Below are 19,165 nucleotides of genomic sequence, written 5' to 3' on the forward strand. Positions count from 1 at the left end.
TGAGAGATAGGGGGAGAAAAATGTGGTCCCACACTCCGTGTAAATGAAACCAGCGTTCTGTGTCTGCGTTCATAGTGACATCTAGCGGGTGTTTGCAAAACTGATTTGAGCGAAACTCAAACTGTACAGTTGAACCAGGATGTTTAACATGAGATTTCACACCATTCCACCGAAGGACAGGTCGGAACAACTATATCTTTAAAATCCCCTAAAGGTTTTAATGTTAAAAAAAAATCTAGGGGTATGAATACTTTTAAAATCACTGCAAAAGTGGCGATTGCTTCAATTAATCTAACGTTTCTTTGTTTTTTTGTTTATTTATTTTATGGGAAATCTTTTTTTTTTTATCCTTTAGACATATGCCAAATATTATTCACTTTGGATCTTGGCACCTAAATCTATTTGTAATTTAATGAGACATAAAAGATAAATGCAAAAAAAGAACAAAACACACACAAAATAGGACAACAGAGTATATCCATTATTAGAACTTATTGGGTCAATTTGTCCCTATAATTAGCTTAAAATTAGATATTTAGCCATTCTATTACAATTCAAAACCACCCTTGTAATGATCTCCTAAGGTCAAAACATCAAGTCTAAAAGTTGTTACTGTCAGCTTGTTTAAATGTGAAGTCTGAGGGCAGACTTGTACAGACCCATCTCCGCTGGGGTTTAAATGCCTTGCAAGTGTGAACTGACTCTCGGCGATTCACGCAATATTTGCTTTTTTTGCCAGTCCCATGTCTTGGACAAGCCAGTTGGTGGCGGTACTGCTCCGTTACGTTGTTTGTCAACCACCATTTAGAAAAAGTAGTAGAAGAAGAAGGTCTTGTACAAGCATGGCTGCGTCCAAAAGAAAACGTGGAGGAGATAGAGCCTTTGACAAAAAGGGGAAAAAGGGTAAATTTGTTGTAGATAAAGACGAAACTCCGCCAGAAACCGAGCAGGAGGCAAAAAATGAAGTTACCGTCCCAGCACCGGTTTCTTTGGTAAGTGATTGGCCTTGTTATTAGCCATTAAGCTAGCACCAGCTCTCATGTAGAATCCATTTTCATTTGTTACAGAAGGTGATTAATGGTACTAATGGAAGACTTCAGCGTTTACAAATATATAACAACAAGTGAACGTATGGACAGAAGGTGTTTAGTTAAACAAAGTTGTGAAAAATAACTGATATACCAAAAACAAGCGATTTAAAATGCGTTTTTTTGATTTCTTAATTCGCCATGATTTTTGGTAGTGAATAAAATCGTTATCAATGACATGCTTTATTAATTTGGTAATAGGATTACATTGGGAAACTTTTATATGAATGCACAAATCATCAGCTGCTTTCACGATTTAAACTTCTCCACAGTGGAAAGACACTGAATTTTAACATTGTTCAGGCCAAATTCTGTGAGTTTAATCCTTTATAAAAATGTCCTATTAAGATTTCCAAAAAAGATATTTGACGGGGTATAGATGTATTATTGATGGAATAAAACCTTAACAGATAAAAAATTATTTGTATCTGTTAATACAAATATTATTAATGTACCTTAAATACATTAATGTAGCTTAATGTATTTAGTTTTTGTTTTTTAAAATTTGCAGAATATTGTTCTTTATTATCTGCTTCTGGACTTCATCTACAAATATAACTCCCTTTAGCTGAATAATTAGTTGCTATGTCAGATTAATTACAGACATGCAGCTTTTAGTTTTCAATGAGCATTATTTTAAAGTTGCCAGTGGCACCCTGTGTCTGTCTGCTTTTCCTGCTACTAGTTTGATATTGTGGGATAATCTTTCCTAAACAGGGCAAATGGACCAACAAGGAAAGAGTTCTTATCTTCTCTTCAAGAGGAATCAACTTCAGAACCAGACACCTGATGCAAGACCTGAGGACCATGATGCCTCACTCGAAAGCAGGTCAGTGTTGAGGGATTCAGAGTTGTCTAATGATGGTAACGCCCGAATGTACGATGAGCCAAGATTTACTTCCACAACTTTCTGTACCAGATACCAAAATGGACAGGAAGGACAAGCTGTTTGTTGTTAATGAGGTAAGTCTGTGAAGAGCAGAATTCCTCTCACCTCACAGCATAGCCTGATGTCTGTGTGCTTTCCAGGTGTGTGAAATCAAAAATTGCAACAAGTGCCTCTTTTTCGAGGCAAAGAAGAAGCAGGACCTCTACATGTGGTGAGAGTTTCTGCCTGTGGTACTTTTTTCAAACGTTTAAGCTCCCACACTCCGTGTGGAAACCAAACATATTTTACACTGAATCATTCTATTTTCTTTTTGTAGGATCTCCAACTGTCCGCATGGACCTTCTGCAAAGTTTCTGGTTCAGAACAGTAGGTTGTTTCTCTCCTTCAGCTCTTGGATACGAAGGATATTTGTGGTGTTGCAGATACTTGATAAATGTTATTGCTTCCCTCCCAGTTCATACGTTGGCTGAGCTCAAAATGACAGGAAACTGCCTGAAAGGATCCAGACCCCTGCTCTCGTTTGATCCAGTGAGTGTCACAGAAAAAACCTGCTGATTTGCCCAATGAAAATAAAAATGTATAACATTAACATGGAGACATTTTGCCTTTGTTTTGTGCTCCATGATCTGAATAATGAGTAGAGCTTTGGTTGGTGAAGTCTAAAACTACCTCTTTGTTTCCTTTTAATAGAAATTTGACAAAGAGCCCCAGTATGCTTTACTGAAGGAACTCTTCATCCAGGTATGTTTTTTGTTGTTAAAGCTTGAAAAGAAATTCCCCCAACAGTGAAAATGTCTAATACAGGATGGAATTTAGTGTGACTAAATTTTAATGGTAGGAAAGAAAGAAAATGTATTTCCGGACTTAATTCTGTACATTGGTTTGCAAATTTTCCCCATTTTATCCATCTGTCAGTTACTTTATTCCTTCCATCAATCTGTTAAGTCTGTTCACCCATTTATCTAGTCATCTGTCCATTCCTTAATTTCATTTATTCCATCCATCTATTTTTATTCATTATTCATTTTTTTCCAGTTTAATTCTGTTTAGTTCTTAAGTCAATCAGTCCTCCATTATTTTTGCAGGTTTTATATGTAAAGCAGACCAAGTCACAATATTTACTACATGTTTTGGTTTTTTCCCCTTTAAAAGAAATTAGCTTTGAAAGGAAAAAAAAATCACAAGTATGAAAAAGTCTTAAGATTTTGTCATGAAAAAATGTTTAGCAAGTGGAACCTGACCTACTAGATAATTGAAAAGCTAAGCACTTAGCTTTTACCCAATGCATGTATTTTCAATGTTTGTTTTTGTTGTTTGGAGAATCCCTTTCAGTTTCAAAGAAATGATCTTTAAGTTTTCTTGTAGACATTTTCCACGCCTCACTACCATCCTAAGAGTCAGCCTTTTGTGGACCACGTCTACACTTTCTCCATCGCAGACAACAGAATATGGTTTAGAAACTACCAGGTGATCTTTCTTCATGTATCCTCAAGTTTTACACTGCAAAAGCACATTTTTAGTAGACACTTTTACACAAGGCAGAGTTTGTATTTTTCTGGCTTTGATTTACATTCATAATAATTTCTCTATTTTTCCACTTTCAGATAATTGAAGAGGACGCCTCTCTGGTGGAGATCGGCCCACGATTTGTTCTAAACCTCATAAAGATCTTCCAGGGAAGCTTTGGAGGGCCCACACTATATGAAAATCCAAACTTCCGATCTCCAAACTTGGTAAAAAATCATATTTAGTCAAGCTTCTTTCTTCGTTTGACAGTCACATTTCATATTTTGTAATTATTTTTTTTTTTGGCTTTTCTCTTGTAATAATATTAATCATATCTCAAGCGTGGATGATAGACATTTCATCTAACTTTTGCTGCCATTGCAAAAGTGGTTGATATTATTAGGGACAGTAAATATTCTCTGACTCTGTACCAGAGAAACCACAGATTAGCCTGTATTGATTTTTTAGCAGCATGATTGATGAAAAAAACTCAACCCAAGAGAGAAAAAAATCCACCCTTTTGTATACAGCCAATAAGCACCAATATGTCAAGCTGATACTTTGTGGTTGGAAAGTTATTACAGCAGAACTACTCAGTAGCTAAATAATTTTTAGTGAGATCAGAATGAAATGTGTGATATTCAGAGTGCTGCTTTTAAACAGGAAGTCTGTCTTTTTATGTTGCGCATGCATTTTTTCGGGACTGAAGTCCCGAAAAACTGACTGTAGCTATTGTTGTAATCCTGCATTTTTTCCCCCCTGTGCACCCACAGCACAGACAGCAGATCCGCCTGGCAGCCGCAGCCAAAGTGCGAGAGAAGCAGCTGGTGAAAGAAATTCAGAAAATAAAGAGGGAAGATGCGAAGGAGGAGGTCGACAACGATGTGACGGCTGACGTCTTTGTTACACCAGATGAACAGAAACCTGTTCACATTCAGACGGAGCCACCTACGTCAAAAGTGGTGAAGAAGAAACACAAACCTTTCAAGAGGGAGCGGATGCAGCGGGGACGCAGATGATTTGCTTCAGCCACAATCCTAATTTTTCTCTCCTTTTTTTTTTCTTCTTGATGTCGTGTTGTGTTCAGTGACATGTGCAGAAACTAATTGGCCATGTACAAATCTTTATTTTACAACACATCTTAAGTATTTACAGTCCTTTTTAATAAAAATACATGCTGTTAAATGAACCAGGCTTGATATAAATTGTTTTGTATAAAAAAAAATTTGAATTTTCCGGTGTACTTTGAATGTGTACCACAAAAAAGTACGTTATTCCTCAGTGTACTCGTTTCACCTGGGGTCCATTGTGTGTCAGATGAGTCAAATATTTGCTGTACAAAGAATAATCATGAACAGATACTTGATACCTGCATAAATATTAACATATTACGACATTAAACTTAAATGGAATTTACTCAACCCAGAACTTTTGAGTTTGACTTTCGCAAAACTACAGACGGATACATGACAGGACTGGGTGGACAATGATGAGTCAAAAAACACAAGTGTGAACAAGTTAATCGCTAAAATCTAAACATTGTGTTACTCAATTCAAGTCTGGAGATTTTATTTATGAAAATGAGAAATATGAATTCCAACAGTTGACATTTTCAGGCTTTCAAGAAGACTAGAACTAAGGATACCCATAGCTTTTCTACTGCCTGCTCAAGCTTTTATGGCTGTGTGGTCAAATAAAGCCATTTATCCCAGCAGACCTTGAGGAGCTTAGGGCCACAACAAATCAGCTGTTACTCCTCCTCTACCTCTTCATCAGGACAACAGAAATATTCTACAAAGCAGATCTGACCATCATCATTCCTGACCAGGTACTGCAGAGAAAGAAGGCCCCTGCTGTCGGTCCTCACTGAGACTTTACAGGATATAGACAAGGCTTTGGTGGACGGCTTTAGTAAGGACATCTTGTATCTGTCACAGGAGGAAATCAGAAGTTGTAATACGTCGCTGACGGATCCAGGGTGAGAATAATCAAACTATAAATGATTGCAGATCATTTAGTTTCTAGTTTCGTAAGCGCCTGAATGAAATAAAATGGCCTAAGGTTGAATTTATGGAAAAGTGAAATCTGGTGGTAAAAACAATGAACTACCTCTTATGTAACTCAGGATAAAACCGAAGGGTGAACTGTAGACCTTTGTTCAATAATTGCTTTAATTAAAAATTAAAAAATGTATTTTTAATTGTTGAACTTATGTAAACAAGTTTCACCAACTGCTTCAATTCACTTCAAAAATATCCTTTTGGTCCAAATGTTGGGCATTCCTTGGCCCTAGTTAAAACGATTACTCAGACCAGTGTCTAATATTTTAAAAAGCAAAGGTGACTAACTGTTAGCTTAGTTTTTCTATTAGATGACCTCTTGCTTTTCTGTGGTGAATGAGCGTTTCCACTGATGACTTCACTCACCTGTTGGTTTGTGTCGTGCTGCACTGAAAAAGCTCCATCATATCTGAATCCTTGGAGTAATCATAATGAGCATTTCCAGAGTTTCCAAATGTGGACAACCTGCAGAGTTGAAATGAAAAATAACCCTTTTTAAAGATAATAGGGAATACAATGAGAAACAATACTGAGGTTATTGCATAGGGGAATATACATAATACAGGGAACAAAACTTTACTATAGTATAATTCTTGATCAATTTGTGTTAGATTTTGCATTGCATTACTTTACTTGCCTCAACAGTCGAAATGTGAATTATTGGAAAGTGTTTTTTTTTTCATTTTTACTGTACTATCATAAACCATAGAACACTTTAAAAACTTCAGACAGCCCACCTGAAGTACGGCTGGCTGGGGGACATGGTGATCTGCAGCACCTCGCTGGTCATGTCCAGTTCAGAAAAGGCTTCCTTTAGACTCTCTGACTGAAGAATGACCTATGAAAAGAGACAGAAACAAAAAATTACTCATATATATTCTATGAGGAGTCAAGAAATGATGTTTTTTGAAGAACAAAAGCAAGATGAACCTTGTTTGTGACATTGGAGCTGGAGAACTCAAAATCAATTGGTTCTTCTGGTTCTTGTGTGTTAATTTTGCAGACGGTCACTACACCACCCTCCTCCAGGAACAATGTCAGAGGATGACCATACCCCATGTAGCACATTCGCAGAGCCGTTGATGCTCCTGAAACATCATACAAGGCATGAGGTAAAAAAATAAAAATAAAAAATGTGTAGATTTGGGGTCATACATTTAGTTTTGTTTCATTTTCCAGTCATGTTTCTTTTAGTTCTCACCTGCTGCTGTGCTTCCTCCAAAGATATTCAGGCAGTCGAGCAGAACAGTAAGATTAATTTGAAAAATAACCATATCTTCTTTTAATGTGAACTCTTGAAAGATATCTGCCTGAAAGAATTTAAAAAGAAAGAGTGAATATTTCAAATATAAACACAGAAAAACTTGCTTTTCTAAGTGCTTGATAAAAAAAAAAAAGACCTGAATGAAGGCATTGGCTTGCATGCATTTGCAGTCCTCCACTGTGACCTTCAGGCCGTTTGCTGTTGCTGTGAAGATGGCGTGGTCCCTGCAGGTGATGGCTTTCAGGATATTGGAGAGATTGCGAGCGTTATCCAAATTGGCTACCAGAACATACTGCTGATCTTGACTTTGAGATTGCGTGGACAGAGGCATTATGGGGCTGGAAACAAACTAAAAAAACCCACAAAATAAATTTAGATTTTTGTCAACACTTGCAATAGGAATGTACATAATACATGATCTCATATATTGTCAGCCTTTGTGATTGGTACCATAATTTTAGGTTATTTTCAGTTTTATGTTTCCTGGACATTTCCTTCCTGCGTAATTTCCTCAATAAAAAAAACTGTAGTGGAAATGCACCAATTCGTTTTTTTGTTTTTTTTTTTTCCAATTTTTGGTTTTCTTAATCTGACCAGTTGATTTAAATTTTTCAATCAAACAGAAAAATAGGCTGCAGATTCTTTGACATTACAAGATTATATCCATTATTTATGCATCAAAGCTTATATCTCTAATAAATTAATAAACATTTATAGAGAAATATGGTGGAAGTTCATAGTTTTAAGGTCATAAGAGTTTGTACTCGAGAAAGTGTAACCGTACAAATATGCTGCTTTATTTAAGTGCGAAAAGGCCACATAGGAATGTTGGGATCTTAATAAAAACAACAAAAAAATGTTTAGCTTAATGAACAGGTGAATTAAATTTACATATTACTGCAAAATGCAACATAAAATGCCGGTTATTAATGTGTATGATTTACTGCAACAGATAAACATTATGGCTTTTTTTATTTTCCCGTTTGCTAGCTAATATGCTTAATCATTAAAAACATGTCACTGTTTAGCAACTCAAAAACAAAACACCGCTGCGACGTTAATTACTAGGCATTATATTTTCCGAAATAAAGTACATGACATAAGAATACAAGCATGTAGAACTTATAAGCAATCATCAGTCACTCACAATGTTAGAAGCCAGCAGAAAAAACAACAACAAATGTTTTGAAGAAATCCTACTTTGCCCGCTGACAAGTAGTTTCCGCTTTCGTCATCCACCTCTAACGGAAGTAGGATTGGTGTTCTAACATCACGTTCCAGAGAGTTCGCTCAGTCGCAATATTCGATATTCGCGCTTACCTCGCCGGCAGTACGTGACAACACCTGCGTTTTAGTATTTGACTTATACAGGTAAGAGTTTTTCCTTTTAATTAGGAGGGAATCTTTGGGAGCCTTTGGCCTTTAATGTCTCTCGTTAACCACAGAGTTAACCCCGGAAGCTAACGTTGCCTAGCCATCGGCCGGCGACGTTTCTATAACTATAAACAGTTAAAATAACTATAAACAGTTTAAAATGAAGGTTTTTCCGCTACTTTATTATTATTATTTTTTACCAGCGTGAGCTACGTTAAACGGATTATTATGACTTTAAGTCCTTATTAAACCCCATGATAAATATGATATATGATATATACACATAGCACAGTTACATACGTTATCTTTAAAGTTTTTTGTTGTGAACGAAAAAAAGGAATTTTGCAAACGGACCCAAGTCGTGTTATCTTATGTTGAGCCGAACTCAATTCGCTTTATTGAATTTAACCTAATAAATTGTAGTGCATTTAAATAGGAATTTCGTCACTTTTTTCACCAGGATAGTCAATAAGTCTTTTTAAATGGGCCTAAGCTAAATGACTACTTCTCAAAAAACTTTGAAAAATGACTTGTAATGGCTTAGATATTATCTCATCTGCTTAACCACTGCCTATTTAGGGGATGAGCTGGTCTCTAAGCAAATTTGTTGCAATTTTACCTTCATCGTTGACCTTTAACAGGTACATACTTGACTATATACTGAAAACTGCATTCTAAAAAGGTGCTTAAGCTCTGTGAAAGCAAGTAGCATGTAATCTGAGTACATTTTGACCAATGTAGGTTACGTCATAGATTATATCGTAAAGCTTTGGCATGTCATCCAATTGGCTTTTAGCATAAAACGTGTAATATGTCTTAATATGTCGGAAGTGAGGGAAAAATGCTGATTAAAGAAAGATAACTTACTTGTCTCATTTTGTTGTCCACTGACAGAGGAGTTGTTGGATATTTGGTCTGCCTTTACAGATGAGATACTGATTTTCTAAGTAGTCTTCAAACTGGAGCTCACTGTATGAGTAAAATGCATATTATATATGACATCTTCTCAGTACAATGAAAGATGACCCATTGTTGTAATCTGTCATTGTGTTATAGGCTTAGAAATGTCCGTCCTTTAAGAAATCTTTGTAAAAAAAATAAATAAATAAATAAAAGTTTTGCTTTCCTGAAATTAGGATGTCAGTTTTATATAAATGTATAAACTGGATTAGTAAAAACTATTAAAAAGCAGAGGCACAACTCCAAAGTAAATGTATGCCAGAAAATCAGGAGTGTTATTGCATCAGATGATATTAACTTTTCAACCCAATTCATAATATTCTTTTCTCTATTATATGAAAGAAACTGATACATTTCTACTTTTCTCCTTCAAAGACATTTTCATGTCTTGTCCATTTAAAGTACTACCTAAATCTTACTCAGTTTAAATTGGTGAAATATTTAATTGAATATCAAGTTAGTAATTTGTACTTTTTGTCCTTTTCTACTTGGGTTCTTTGTCTAGTTCACCTGTGTTAACCACAACCATGGTGTGCATCCCCTGCATTGTGATTCCTGTCCTGCTGTGGGTCTATAAGAGGTTCCTGGAACCCATCATCTATCCTGTTATTTCACCCTTCATTCATGCGTTTTGGAACAAAAAAGCTGTAACAGACACAAACACTGATCAGAAAGGCAGTGAAAATAGCAACGGGACTTACAAGGTAAGACATTTAGTGAACTATTTTAAGGTGTAAAATTAATCTTGTGTTATATTTATTAACTGCCTCACTTACAAAAACAAATTTCTATGTTTCAGCCTCAAAGCAACGGTGAGGTGACTGCAAATGGAGCTACTATAGCAGCTGATAAGAAGACAGACTGACTGCTGCCACTACTTCTTATTAAGAAAGACTACAAATATTCCTATAGTATCATTTGGAGGAAACATTTAGTCTTTTTCAAATAATGTGACTATAAAGCTATTCAAGGCTTGTTTTTAGTTTTTCTTTCATCTGGCTGAGGTAGCTTCATTGTGTATTCAGTTTTTTTTATTACTGTTTGAATGAAACAGATTAAAGCACTTTAATGAAACTAAGGATGAAAGAAAGCTTTCAAATAAATGCATATTTATTTCAAGCCTGACCTGCCACTTTAACTACTCTATCTTTCTGCAGAAATTGCTGCAAAGACATCACAGCATAGATTCGTTTATATAAATAAAATGACTGTTGTAGTGATGCTATTCATAAAACTGGCTAAAGATGGATCCTCTTTTTTTTTTTTAAACTGATTGTAATCGATTGTCCATTTTCAAAGTGTGAAGAAAATAAAGTTATTTATATGGAAGATACTCATTCCTTTAAACATACCTTGATCATATGGTTTTCTTACAAATAAAATATGAGTCCAGTCTAATTGTAATAAATAAAAGTTGATTTGTCATTCAATAAAAAAAATAGCATTACAGTTTGATGACAATATTTGATGCAAATTATTTTTAAAAAACCTAATCAGGAGATTTTGATAAAGATATTTTCTGAACAAGTGGTTTAAAGCATAGAAGAACCAGATTGTAAAGGTTTTTTGTTTGTAACCATTTGTGTTCATAGTTATTAAAAAGAAATGTACAGTTGTACTTTTTGATTTGTTTAAATAAAAATTAAATAAAGCAATGACTGACTTGGTTGATTACTTTTAGTGAAAATATGTGTGAAGTGCAACCTAAAATTATCTTATTGGAATCTACGTGACAGACCAAAGTAGTGCATGACGAAAGAAAAATATCCGTTTTAATTTTTTATAATCAAAATGTAGAGATTGCATTTCTATTGTTCCCTCTTGAATTAGTCATTTTGCAGAACTGCCTTTAAGTTCTGCTGCATGTGAACATCTAGGATATCTAGGAGAGAAAGAGAAAGAGTCATAAAATCATTTAGTTTGCTTTAAAATAAATATACACTTTGCATTGCATTACGTTTAGAACAAATTAAAAACGTTTTAAAAAACTTGATTTGTTTATGTTATATTGAAGAAAAGTTGACACGCTTAAATCTTAAAAGCAGAATATTCGTTGAACAGAAACCTGCATCTGTTTACGAACGGACGACGTCACTCACGTAGAGATTATCGCTCACATTTCGTCATTACGCAATGGGTGGCGACGTGGAAAACATGGAGGAAAAGGGTACGTAGAGTTAGGCTAGCAGTGTAAATGACTTTGTAATTTCAAGTGTTTTCCTCTTTTGAAATAAACCCGGTAAACAGTCGGTATAAAACAGCTTCTTTCCCGGGAAGTTCTTGGTCATTAACGCTGCTGAAGCCTAGAGGAACCAAAGAAACTGCGAGAAGCTTTTGTGACAGGTAAGCTGAGCTGTCAGCTGATTGCAAACAACCAGTGAACGTTAGCTTTTTCCTCAATAATAATTCACTTACTAGCTGTAAAATGTTCTCATCAATCATAAACTAACCCCGGTGTGTCTCTCTCAGTGTTGTTTGACACCAATTTCCCTCGTTTAGCGTCCGGGATGTTATGGCACTCCTCAATTCCTTCAGTTAAAGCCAGAAAATTGCTAACATTGACCAGACTCACTCATATGTGTGAACAGAAATAACGCTTGAATACATTGCAAACTTCGCGTTTGCCAGTATATTTCTTCATGCACAGCTACTTGCAATGCCTGTACATAGCAGTGTTCAGTGACTGAACTCTGCTATGTACGTATGCTGTACTGCACCTGTTTGCAAAAGGCGTGTTATTAAAAGACAACTCAACGTCCTGGTTGATAAGACACTATCCTGTTGAGTGTCTTCTGTGACTAAATGACCTGCTGCTTTAACGTGTTTGAATAGTAAACCGAGAATAAGAAGATTTGGAAATTTGCAGTGAGTACATAAATAGATTTTTAGCTTTTGATATTTATAAAGTGATGGCCTGGCTATTCAGGTAAATCTAGTCCAATTTCGTTTTGTATTCTTGTTCAGTGAATTTTTAATCACAGTTGTAATTACAATACTAGTGTGTTGCGATTTCTGTCCTCCAAGTTACTTTACAGATTGTATGAACTAAGTTAATATGTTGTTTTCTTACAGTCCAGTTGTAGAGTTGAATGGAAACACATATTCCATTACTAAATTACTAAATTCAATGCAATATAATTTAAGTGCTCAGTTAGTATCAGATGGTAAGATATGATTTATTCTTGGAGCTCTAATTTAAAAACATTTTTTCTATTTTGATTGCTTTGTAGAATTCTTTTGATAATTATCACATTATGGTTTCAAATTAAAAGTTCAGTTCTAGCAAAGGTTCTGTTTCAATATGCATTTAAAGAACAAATAAATCTTAATTAATTAAACAATAATACACCTGTAAATAAATATTTATATCCTGTATAGCACTTCTGGATAGATGCAAACTACATTTCGTTGCTTGTACTTGTGACAGTGCAATGACAATAAAGTTGAATTCTATTCTATTCTATTCTGATGCATTTTATTTAAAAAAAAATATCACAAACTATACACCAAATTCCTTCCAGAATTGTTGAATTTTATAGATTAATATTGACACATTCTCAATAAGAAACATATTGATGCATAAATTTGAAGTGTTAATATGTCTGAGTACCACCAGAAAATGAAGCAAATCAAGTTCATGCTGATGTTTGCAGTCTGTTCTTTATCTTGTGAAAATGCTTAAATAATGGTGGTCCCATGGACTATCTGTTAGCCCACATTTTCTATTTGTCTTTTTGAATTTTAAGGCCTAACCTTATCATTCTTATTGATGTTTTTTGTTTCTCATTAAATGATCAAAATAGTTTTATTTTGTTGCCTAGCACTGCATCTTCTCATTCTGTAAGCTAGTAGTTAACACTAACAGGAAATGGATTTAAGTCAACTGACAAATAGCACTCCTCTAGTCATCAAACTTCTATACACTATGAGTTATATTGAGCAATGCAGGATTGCAGAACCAGTTGTATGACAGAGGAAAAGACGTTCAGCAGAATGAGTCTGCAGTTTGTAGCAGAGAAGAGACATCAGTTCATTATCTGTTGTCTCGCTGACCAGAGAAATACATTGATCAGTAGAATACGATGCAGGTAATGCCAAGTTATGAACGGTTGGTAAAAACTTTGCTTGTATTTAAAGCACTGAACTTATTTAGACAGTGCGCATGTTTAAACTCTGGACGTGTTTAATAATTTATTGTATTATAACTGCATGCATGTTCAGCTTGATACTAGCAACTAATTTATTCACATTTGTCTGCGAGTCTTGGAAAAATAAGCTAATGCTACAACAGCAGTTTTAAGTAAGGCATCAGAAGGGAAAACCTTTGGTCTGTATATTATGTCTGTACAAATGGCCTAAATGGATGCATTGTCTTAACTACTTTTCACATCAAAAATTAATATCATCATTTGTTATAGGATTTGGCTCATGCCCAGAAAATAAGGACTGAAGATCGGCAGGTGTGGCTGAAAGAAGCCAGGAAATATGGGAGCGAACACCAGCCATGTTACTGACTTGTCCGAAAACACCAGCCTGAAGGCCCTGGTGGGCACAGAGTCCATATCTGAAAACGACCCCTTTTGGAATCAGCTCATCTCCTTCACCTTTATCAGTCCTACAAACAGGTAAAAACAGAAACAAAGAAACATTGAGCATTTTAAAAATTGTATTGAAAATGTTCTTTCTTTCTTTTTGCCATTTCTGTTTGCGTACTGCTGAAAAGCAATGGAGCAGTTATTACAATTTCTAGTTTGTTGTTTTTTTATTCACTAAAAGGTTGTGTATTTATGTGTATTTTGACACTAATTTCTTCCCAGTAAGCTGATAGTGAGAATAACATAAAGTCAATGTTAAGTGTCAATGTTTTCCTATCTAGAAAAGGAAGTAGTTAATCTTTGTCATTGTGACATGAGCACGTCTTTCTAACTTGGGAACTTATTCAAAGATACTTTGTAACTTTACTTGCATAATGGCTTAGCATAAAAATTTAACAATGTTTTAACTATGGAACAAACATTTATTTCATTCCTTTGCATGCTTTTGGAATACATTGACAAAGTCCTTCAAATTTGTACCCAGGATGTTTTGTAAGCTTCGATGCGAAATGTTTGCAGAGCTCGACTGAGTAATGATCAAACTGGGTTTCTGATAAGCTTCTGATTTTTGTTAACTGTTAACATGCAGATCCCTTGTTTAAAAGTTAATCAAAACGAGACATGCATTCCTGTTTGTGTTTGCCAGCTAACTTTGTTTTTGTATATACATAGTTGTAGGTTAATCCGTTTTTAGGATTTTTTTGCCATTCGGTGGAGTGGTTCTCTTTCAGGTGTATGGGTGAATTCACAGGATGTACTTGAGACAGGATGAGGGTAAATAAGCTGTGATCTGTTGTGGCAAACTGTTGGTAACAGATTCCTTAAGTCTTTTAGGATAATCCTGCATGGGTCAACCTTGATCCATTTAGTTCATTTAGGTTGCTTAGTGTCCTGAATATTAAGTCAAAGTGAAATGATGTCTAAAGGAATAAATTGCCATTCTTAGAAAATTGCATGTTGCCTGAATTTGTTGTAACTTAGACTTTACTTAGTGTTGTCATTCAGACAGTGTCTAAGACTTTTCGGATTTATTTGGTTTTTATGTTTCAGTAACACCTAATGTTTTGAATGCTCAAACAAATGTTAAGAATTAGACAAAGATAACCTGGGAAAATGTAAATAACAGTTTTCAGCTGATGATGTAATTTATTATAGTAAAGATAAACAATACAAACAAATCTGGGGTTATGTGGAAAACTTTGGCACATTCTTTTTGAATAATTATTTTTATTCACCCAAATTGTGGGGTCAGAATTGGACTTGCTTTGGATCGTAGTCGAGCTGCATGACCCAAGAGTGCTTTAGCTTTAGGTCAGAAACTGATAGCTGGTCACCTCTCTTCTTTATAAATTAAACTGCAGGCTTACATTGAGTATGACATCTAGGTCCTATAACAGCAAAACAATCCCGGACCCTCACATTGACACTCGTATGTTTGACTTGGGCACAACGTTCTTCATGTAAAGTGTAACTTTTGGAACAACTTCCAAAAAGTTCAAATTTGCTCTCATCAGTACAGAGAATAATTTTCCAAAAGTCTTGGGTATCCTTAAGATTCCTGTAAAGTTTTTTTGTTGTTGTTGTTGTTGCATCTTAGCATTCGGCTGGGTGAATGGTTGAAGAAATTAATTTTCTCCCATAGTGGGCCCTACTGCATCTTCTCCTTGAAGGCAATAGGCTAGATAAATATGAAATCCTTTTAGATTTACATATGCAGCATCACAGAGTAACCAAAACAATGTTTTACACTCAGACGGGGAAATGCAAAACACCATCTTTTAAAATATGACTAATCAGCTACTTATTTCAGAAAGAAAAAGGTTCAGGATATAACCTTTGTAAAATATTATGCTCTAACAGAGTGTAGCTTTAATAAAATCTCTCTTTTTTCTTTGTTTTCAAATTTCACAGTGGAGACTCAAAGTTACTTGAAGAGGCTGTCATCCCACTGGCCAAGACTCTCAGTATGTCGGATGTTTACCTCACAGTTGCATTTTTTATGCCGGGAAAATGAGCACTTTATATGAATTTGATCTATTTTTGTGGATTTTATCTTTCTGGGTTTTTTTTCTTCAGTTCAAAACAATCCCAGGACGGGAAACTTTGGTGCTCTTGTGAGAGTTTTTCTGGGCAGAACCAAGGAGCTGAAAATTTCTACAGAATGCCAGGAGTGAGTATGAGAGCATGTCTGAGTAAAAAATAAACAAACAAACTTGTCTCATTGCATTAAAGATGACAAGGGATATGAACACTGTTGTTGTTTCCTATGAGAGAAATGCTAATTATGTGTATAAAAACTCCACAGTTACTAACCAAGCACCATTTTTATGTGGATTATTGATGCCTAAGTAATTTAAACCTTAAGGTAACTTGAAGCTTAAGCTTTTTATTCTTTGTCATTCTGCCACTTTTTGAAGCAAATGTAAATTTTGGACTATAATAGTTTCAGTCTATCTATCGCAGGGGTGGGCACTCCTGGTCCTTGAGGGCTGGTCTCCTGCAACCTTTAAATGTATCCTTACTTCAACACACCTGAGTCAAATAATGAGGTCATTAGCAGGACTCTGGAGAACTTGACTGCACTTGGAAGGTGATTCAGCTGTTGGATTCAGGTGTGTTGGACCAGGGAGACATCTAAGAGTTGCAGGACACCGGCCCTCGAGGACCAGGAGTCCCCTGATCTATTGGATAATTTCTTTTCCACTCCTTTTACATTTTACATTGTCCATGTTTCATGTGAACATACAGCAACATCTGTGTTTTCACTTATTAGCTTTGTTGAACTAAACTTTGTGTTAATCATTTTATCCCACATACCACCTCATCCTGATACAAAATTTCTTTGCTTAAACATAAGTGTTAAATAAATATATGGATAAAATAAACTGCAGAATATTCTGATTTGATTTTGTTTTGTCTTTCTGCCACAGTCAATTATTCATCTGGCAGGCGCATAATGCACTGTTCATGATTCGCTGCCTGATGAAGGTTTTCATCAGAGAGATGAGTGAGGAGGAGCTGCAGCAACAGTTCTCCCTCCAGGAGAGGGCGCCAGGCTCCTGTGGAGGTGAGCTCCATCAGACTGAGACGTAAATAGGGAGATAGCAATTTAAAAAAGTATTAGTTTAAGCTCTATTATTACAGCAATCTAAGGAAAGCAGTGATTGTGAATCCAAAAAATTTATTGATTCATGAATTGATAACATAACTGAATATTTTTTACATTCGGTTGCACTTAAACATTCTTAAGGGAATTGTGTTCACCAGGAATTATGTTGAATAAAAACTCAGATGTGCATGTGTTCCCTCCATTGCTTTATATGGTGGTTTGATCTAAGTAGTTATTTAATTAAAAATTATTGTTTTAGAAGCTGGGAGTGAGGACCTCTTGGAGGAGCTGTTGTTAAATCTCGTTCACCTGATTGTTGAAGTGCCCCTGCTGTAAGTATATCTGAGCATGTGAGGATATGAGTGTCGGAGAAACATGCGTCTGTACTGCATACTTTATAATAATGAATGACAATATCCTCTAGTGCTCTGAAGTAGCCCTTTTAGATAAATACCATTAACAGATTTGTAACTGTTAATGGTAATTTTGACGTGTGACTATAGAAGTATTTTGAAAATTTCTCTTTAAACTAGTAATAATTATTTTTGTCACTAATGTGTCTTTAGTCCCATCCTTGATCTTTCACTTCTAATAGCCTAAGAAAAACAAAAACCATTGTTGTTCATGCAGACGTTGCACCAACAAGCTAGAGGTAAAAGCTGGGAACAAAATAAATTGTGAAATTAAAAAAAAGAATTTATGTGTGAGAAACATCTGAAGACAAAGAGAAAGTGATGTAGAGGTGCAGAGAAAAGGCTTGAAATGAAAGTTCATGAACGTTTCCAGTGAGTGGGAGAGAAGAGAACATAATGTTTGAAAAATAAAATCAGCCTTTACTCCCACTGGGCAGAGCACACACTAACTCTCTGAATTAATGAGGGAATATTTCACTGAGTGGGTGGCTCATCAATGGGCGAATTATTTGACTGACAGTCTACAAGACATACAGGGAGACTTCAGCTCTGCACAGATCCCCTTTGCTCTCCACAGAGGTTTGTTAGCCATGTCAAACCAGTTCTCACAAACAGGCTGACATTTGGTATTTCCTCAATACTGCAATGTCCACTTTTTTTCTAATCTCATGTCTGTACTGGGTCAATTTTTGACTTTGTCTTCTGTCTAACTCATTTCTTTTCAATGCCCCTTATTCACTATTTTATTTATTTTTTTCAGTTGTCTTTGGACATCAAAACCTGACTCTTGTATAAATGCATTCAGCATTCCAACATTATTCATTGTTTCAAGCTTAAAGGCTCCCTGTTTTTCTTCCCTTCGCCACTTTGTGGCTGTCAGCCCATTTCCTCCGTACGTGCTGCTGCTTTGGGAATCGGGCCATTCTTTTGGTGTAGTCTCTCCAAATCGCCAGCAGACTTCTGCACCTTTTGTGTCATTGTTTCACATGAGAGATGGATGTTTCTTTTTTTCAGTCTAATATGGAGCAAGTAGAAACCGTTGATCAAATACTGGCTTATTGACCAGTACAAAAAATAATATTTTATTATCCATTTACTGATAGGTTCCTTGTAAATTATTTGCTTAGACACTGGATAAACATGCAGTGGAATGGAGGAACATATAAGCATAAATTTGAGCTTTAAAACTATATTTTCTTCAAGCAGACTATTTAGAGGTTTGTCAGGTCTTTAAGTTCAAGAAGTACTTTATTTATTTTTTTTAATTTTGACAAGTTTCCTATTTATATTTGTTTGATATCCTTTAATAAGGGAAATGGTTTTCTTATTTCAGATTTTTTTTGGATGCAAGCATCATTTTCTTGTTTGGTTGTGAAGAGCTCATTTTTGTTGAATTATATGGAGCTCATAGTTTAAATGAACTTTTACGTTTTTATATTTGTGATTAGCATAAGAAGCGCAGTTAACACAACTAAATGCAAATATCCCTTCAGAATGTAGAGTCTCATCTTAACTCTGAGATTCCCAAAAGGCTTGCAAACATTTATAAGTGTTGCAAGTTAAGTGGTTGACAGGATCTGAGAGCTCAACAGAATAAAACTGCAACTTTTCTTTCAGATGTTCAGTCTGCTGGTATCTCCAGGTTGGCTCCAGGTCAATTTGCACCTTTGCCAGCTATGTGAAACCTCTGTAAAGGAGACACAAACAGATGTCCTGTCAGCCATTCAGTTTTCTTTTTAAATAGGTTTTGGCATTCCCCAAAATTATTTTGGCACTGGAAATAGATTTCACTCATCTTCCTTCAGTAGCAGCTTCAATACTGAAGCGTGTTATAGTGATCAGGTGGAGTTTACATATGGTGTGCTCAGCAATTTGAAAAAGAAATCTAAGTCTCCTATCAACCACTC

The 19,165-nt window shown here is 35.5% G+C and overlaps 4 protein-coding genes across 6 annotated transcripts in view; 3 read left to right on the forward strand and 1 right to left on the reverse strand.

The window, feature by feature from the left end:
* Window positions 1-688: 688 nt before the first annotated feature.
* bxdc2 (brix domain containing 2) lies at window positions 689-4,672 on the forward strand. Its single transcript, XM_044096473.1, has 10 exons — window positions 689-992; window positions 1,806-1,917; window positions 2,008-2,051; window positions 2,118-2,188; window positions 2,294-2,343; window positions 2,432-2,505; window positions 2,668-2,718; window positions 3,343-3,444; window positions 3,582-3,710; window positions 4,257-4,672. Exons 1-10 carry the CDS (start codon window positions 744-746, stop codon window positions 4,500-4,502), a joined length of 1,128 nt encoding a protein of 375 aa, XP_043952408.1. The 5' UTR covers window positions 689-743; the 3' UTR covers window positions 4,503-4,672.
* On the reverse strand, window positions 4,590-8,036 carry rad1 (RAD1 homolog (S. pombe)). Its single transcript, XM_044096474.1, has 7 exons — window positions 7,955-8,036; window positions 6,944-7,156; window positions 6,745-6,853; window positions 6,474-6,631; window positions 6,281-6,381; window positions 5,910-6,008; window positions 4,590-5,411 (listed from the first exon to the last, which is right to left on the reverse strand). Exons 2-7 carry the CDS (start codon window positions 7,136-7,138, stop codon window positions 5,234-5,236), a joined length of 840 nt encoding a protein of 279 aa, XP_043952409.1. The 5' UTR covers window positions 7,139-7,156; window positions 7,955-8,036; the 3' UTR covers window positions 4,590-5,233.
* On the forward strand, window positions 8,031-10,793 carry LOC122819626 (UPF0729 protein C18orf32 homolog). Its single transcript, XM_044096475.1, has 3 exons — window positions 8,031-8,178; window positions 9,647-9,845; window positions 9,941-10,793. The coding sequence occupies exons 2-3, from the start codon at window positions 9,669-9,671 to the stop codon at window positions 10,004-10,006; spliced, it is 243 nt and encodes an 80-aa protein (XP_043952410.1). The 5' UTR covers window positions 8,031-8,178; window positions 9,647-9,668; the 3' UTR covers window positions 10,007-10,793.
* Window positions 10,794-11,203: 410 nt separating this feature from the next.
* The window catches only part of dym (dymeclin), a 55,869-nt gene continuing 47,907 nt past the window's right edge, over window positions 11,204-19,165 (forward strand). Inside the window, exons 1-6 of one of the 3 annotated variants that reach the window (XM_044096476.1) lie at window positions 11,204-11,308; window positions 13,560-13,766; window positions 15,648-15,700; window positions 15,813-15,906; window positions 16,667-16,803; window positions 17,105-17,177. In XM_044096476.1, coding sequence (XP_043952411.1) covers window positions 13,627-13,766; window positions 15,648-15,700; window positions 15,813-15,906; window positions 16,667-16,803; window positions 17,105-17,177 — 497 coding nt within the window. In that variant the 5' untranslated portion in view covers window positions 11,204-11,308; window positions 13,560-13,626. Of the gene's footprint in view, window positions 11,485-13,559; window positions 13,767-15,647; window positions 15,701-15,812; window positions 15,907-16,666; window positions 16,804-17,104; window positions 17,178-19,165 lie in introns of all 3 variants that reach the window. The other 2 variants (XM_044096477.1, XM_044096478.1) reach the window with 2 other exon arrangements.

Source organism: Gambusia affinis, linkage group LG17, assembly GCF_019740435.1.
Source record: "Gambusia affinis linkage group LG17, SWU_Gaff_1.0, whole genome shotgun sequence".
Lineage (NCBI taxonomy): Eukaryota > Metazoa > Chordata > Actinopteri > Cyprinodontiformes > Poeciliidae > Gambusia > Gambusia affinis.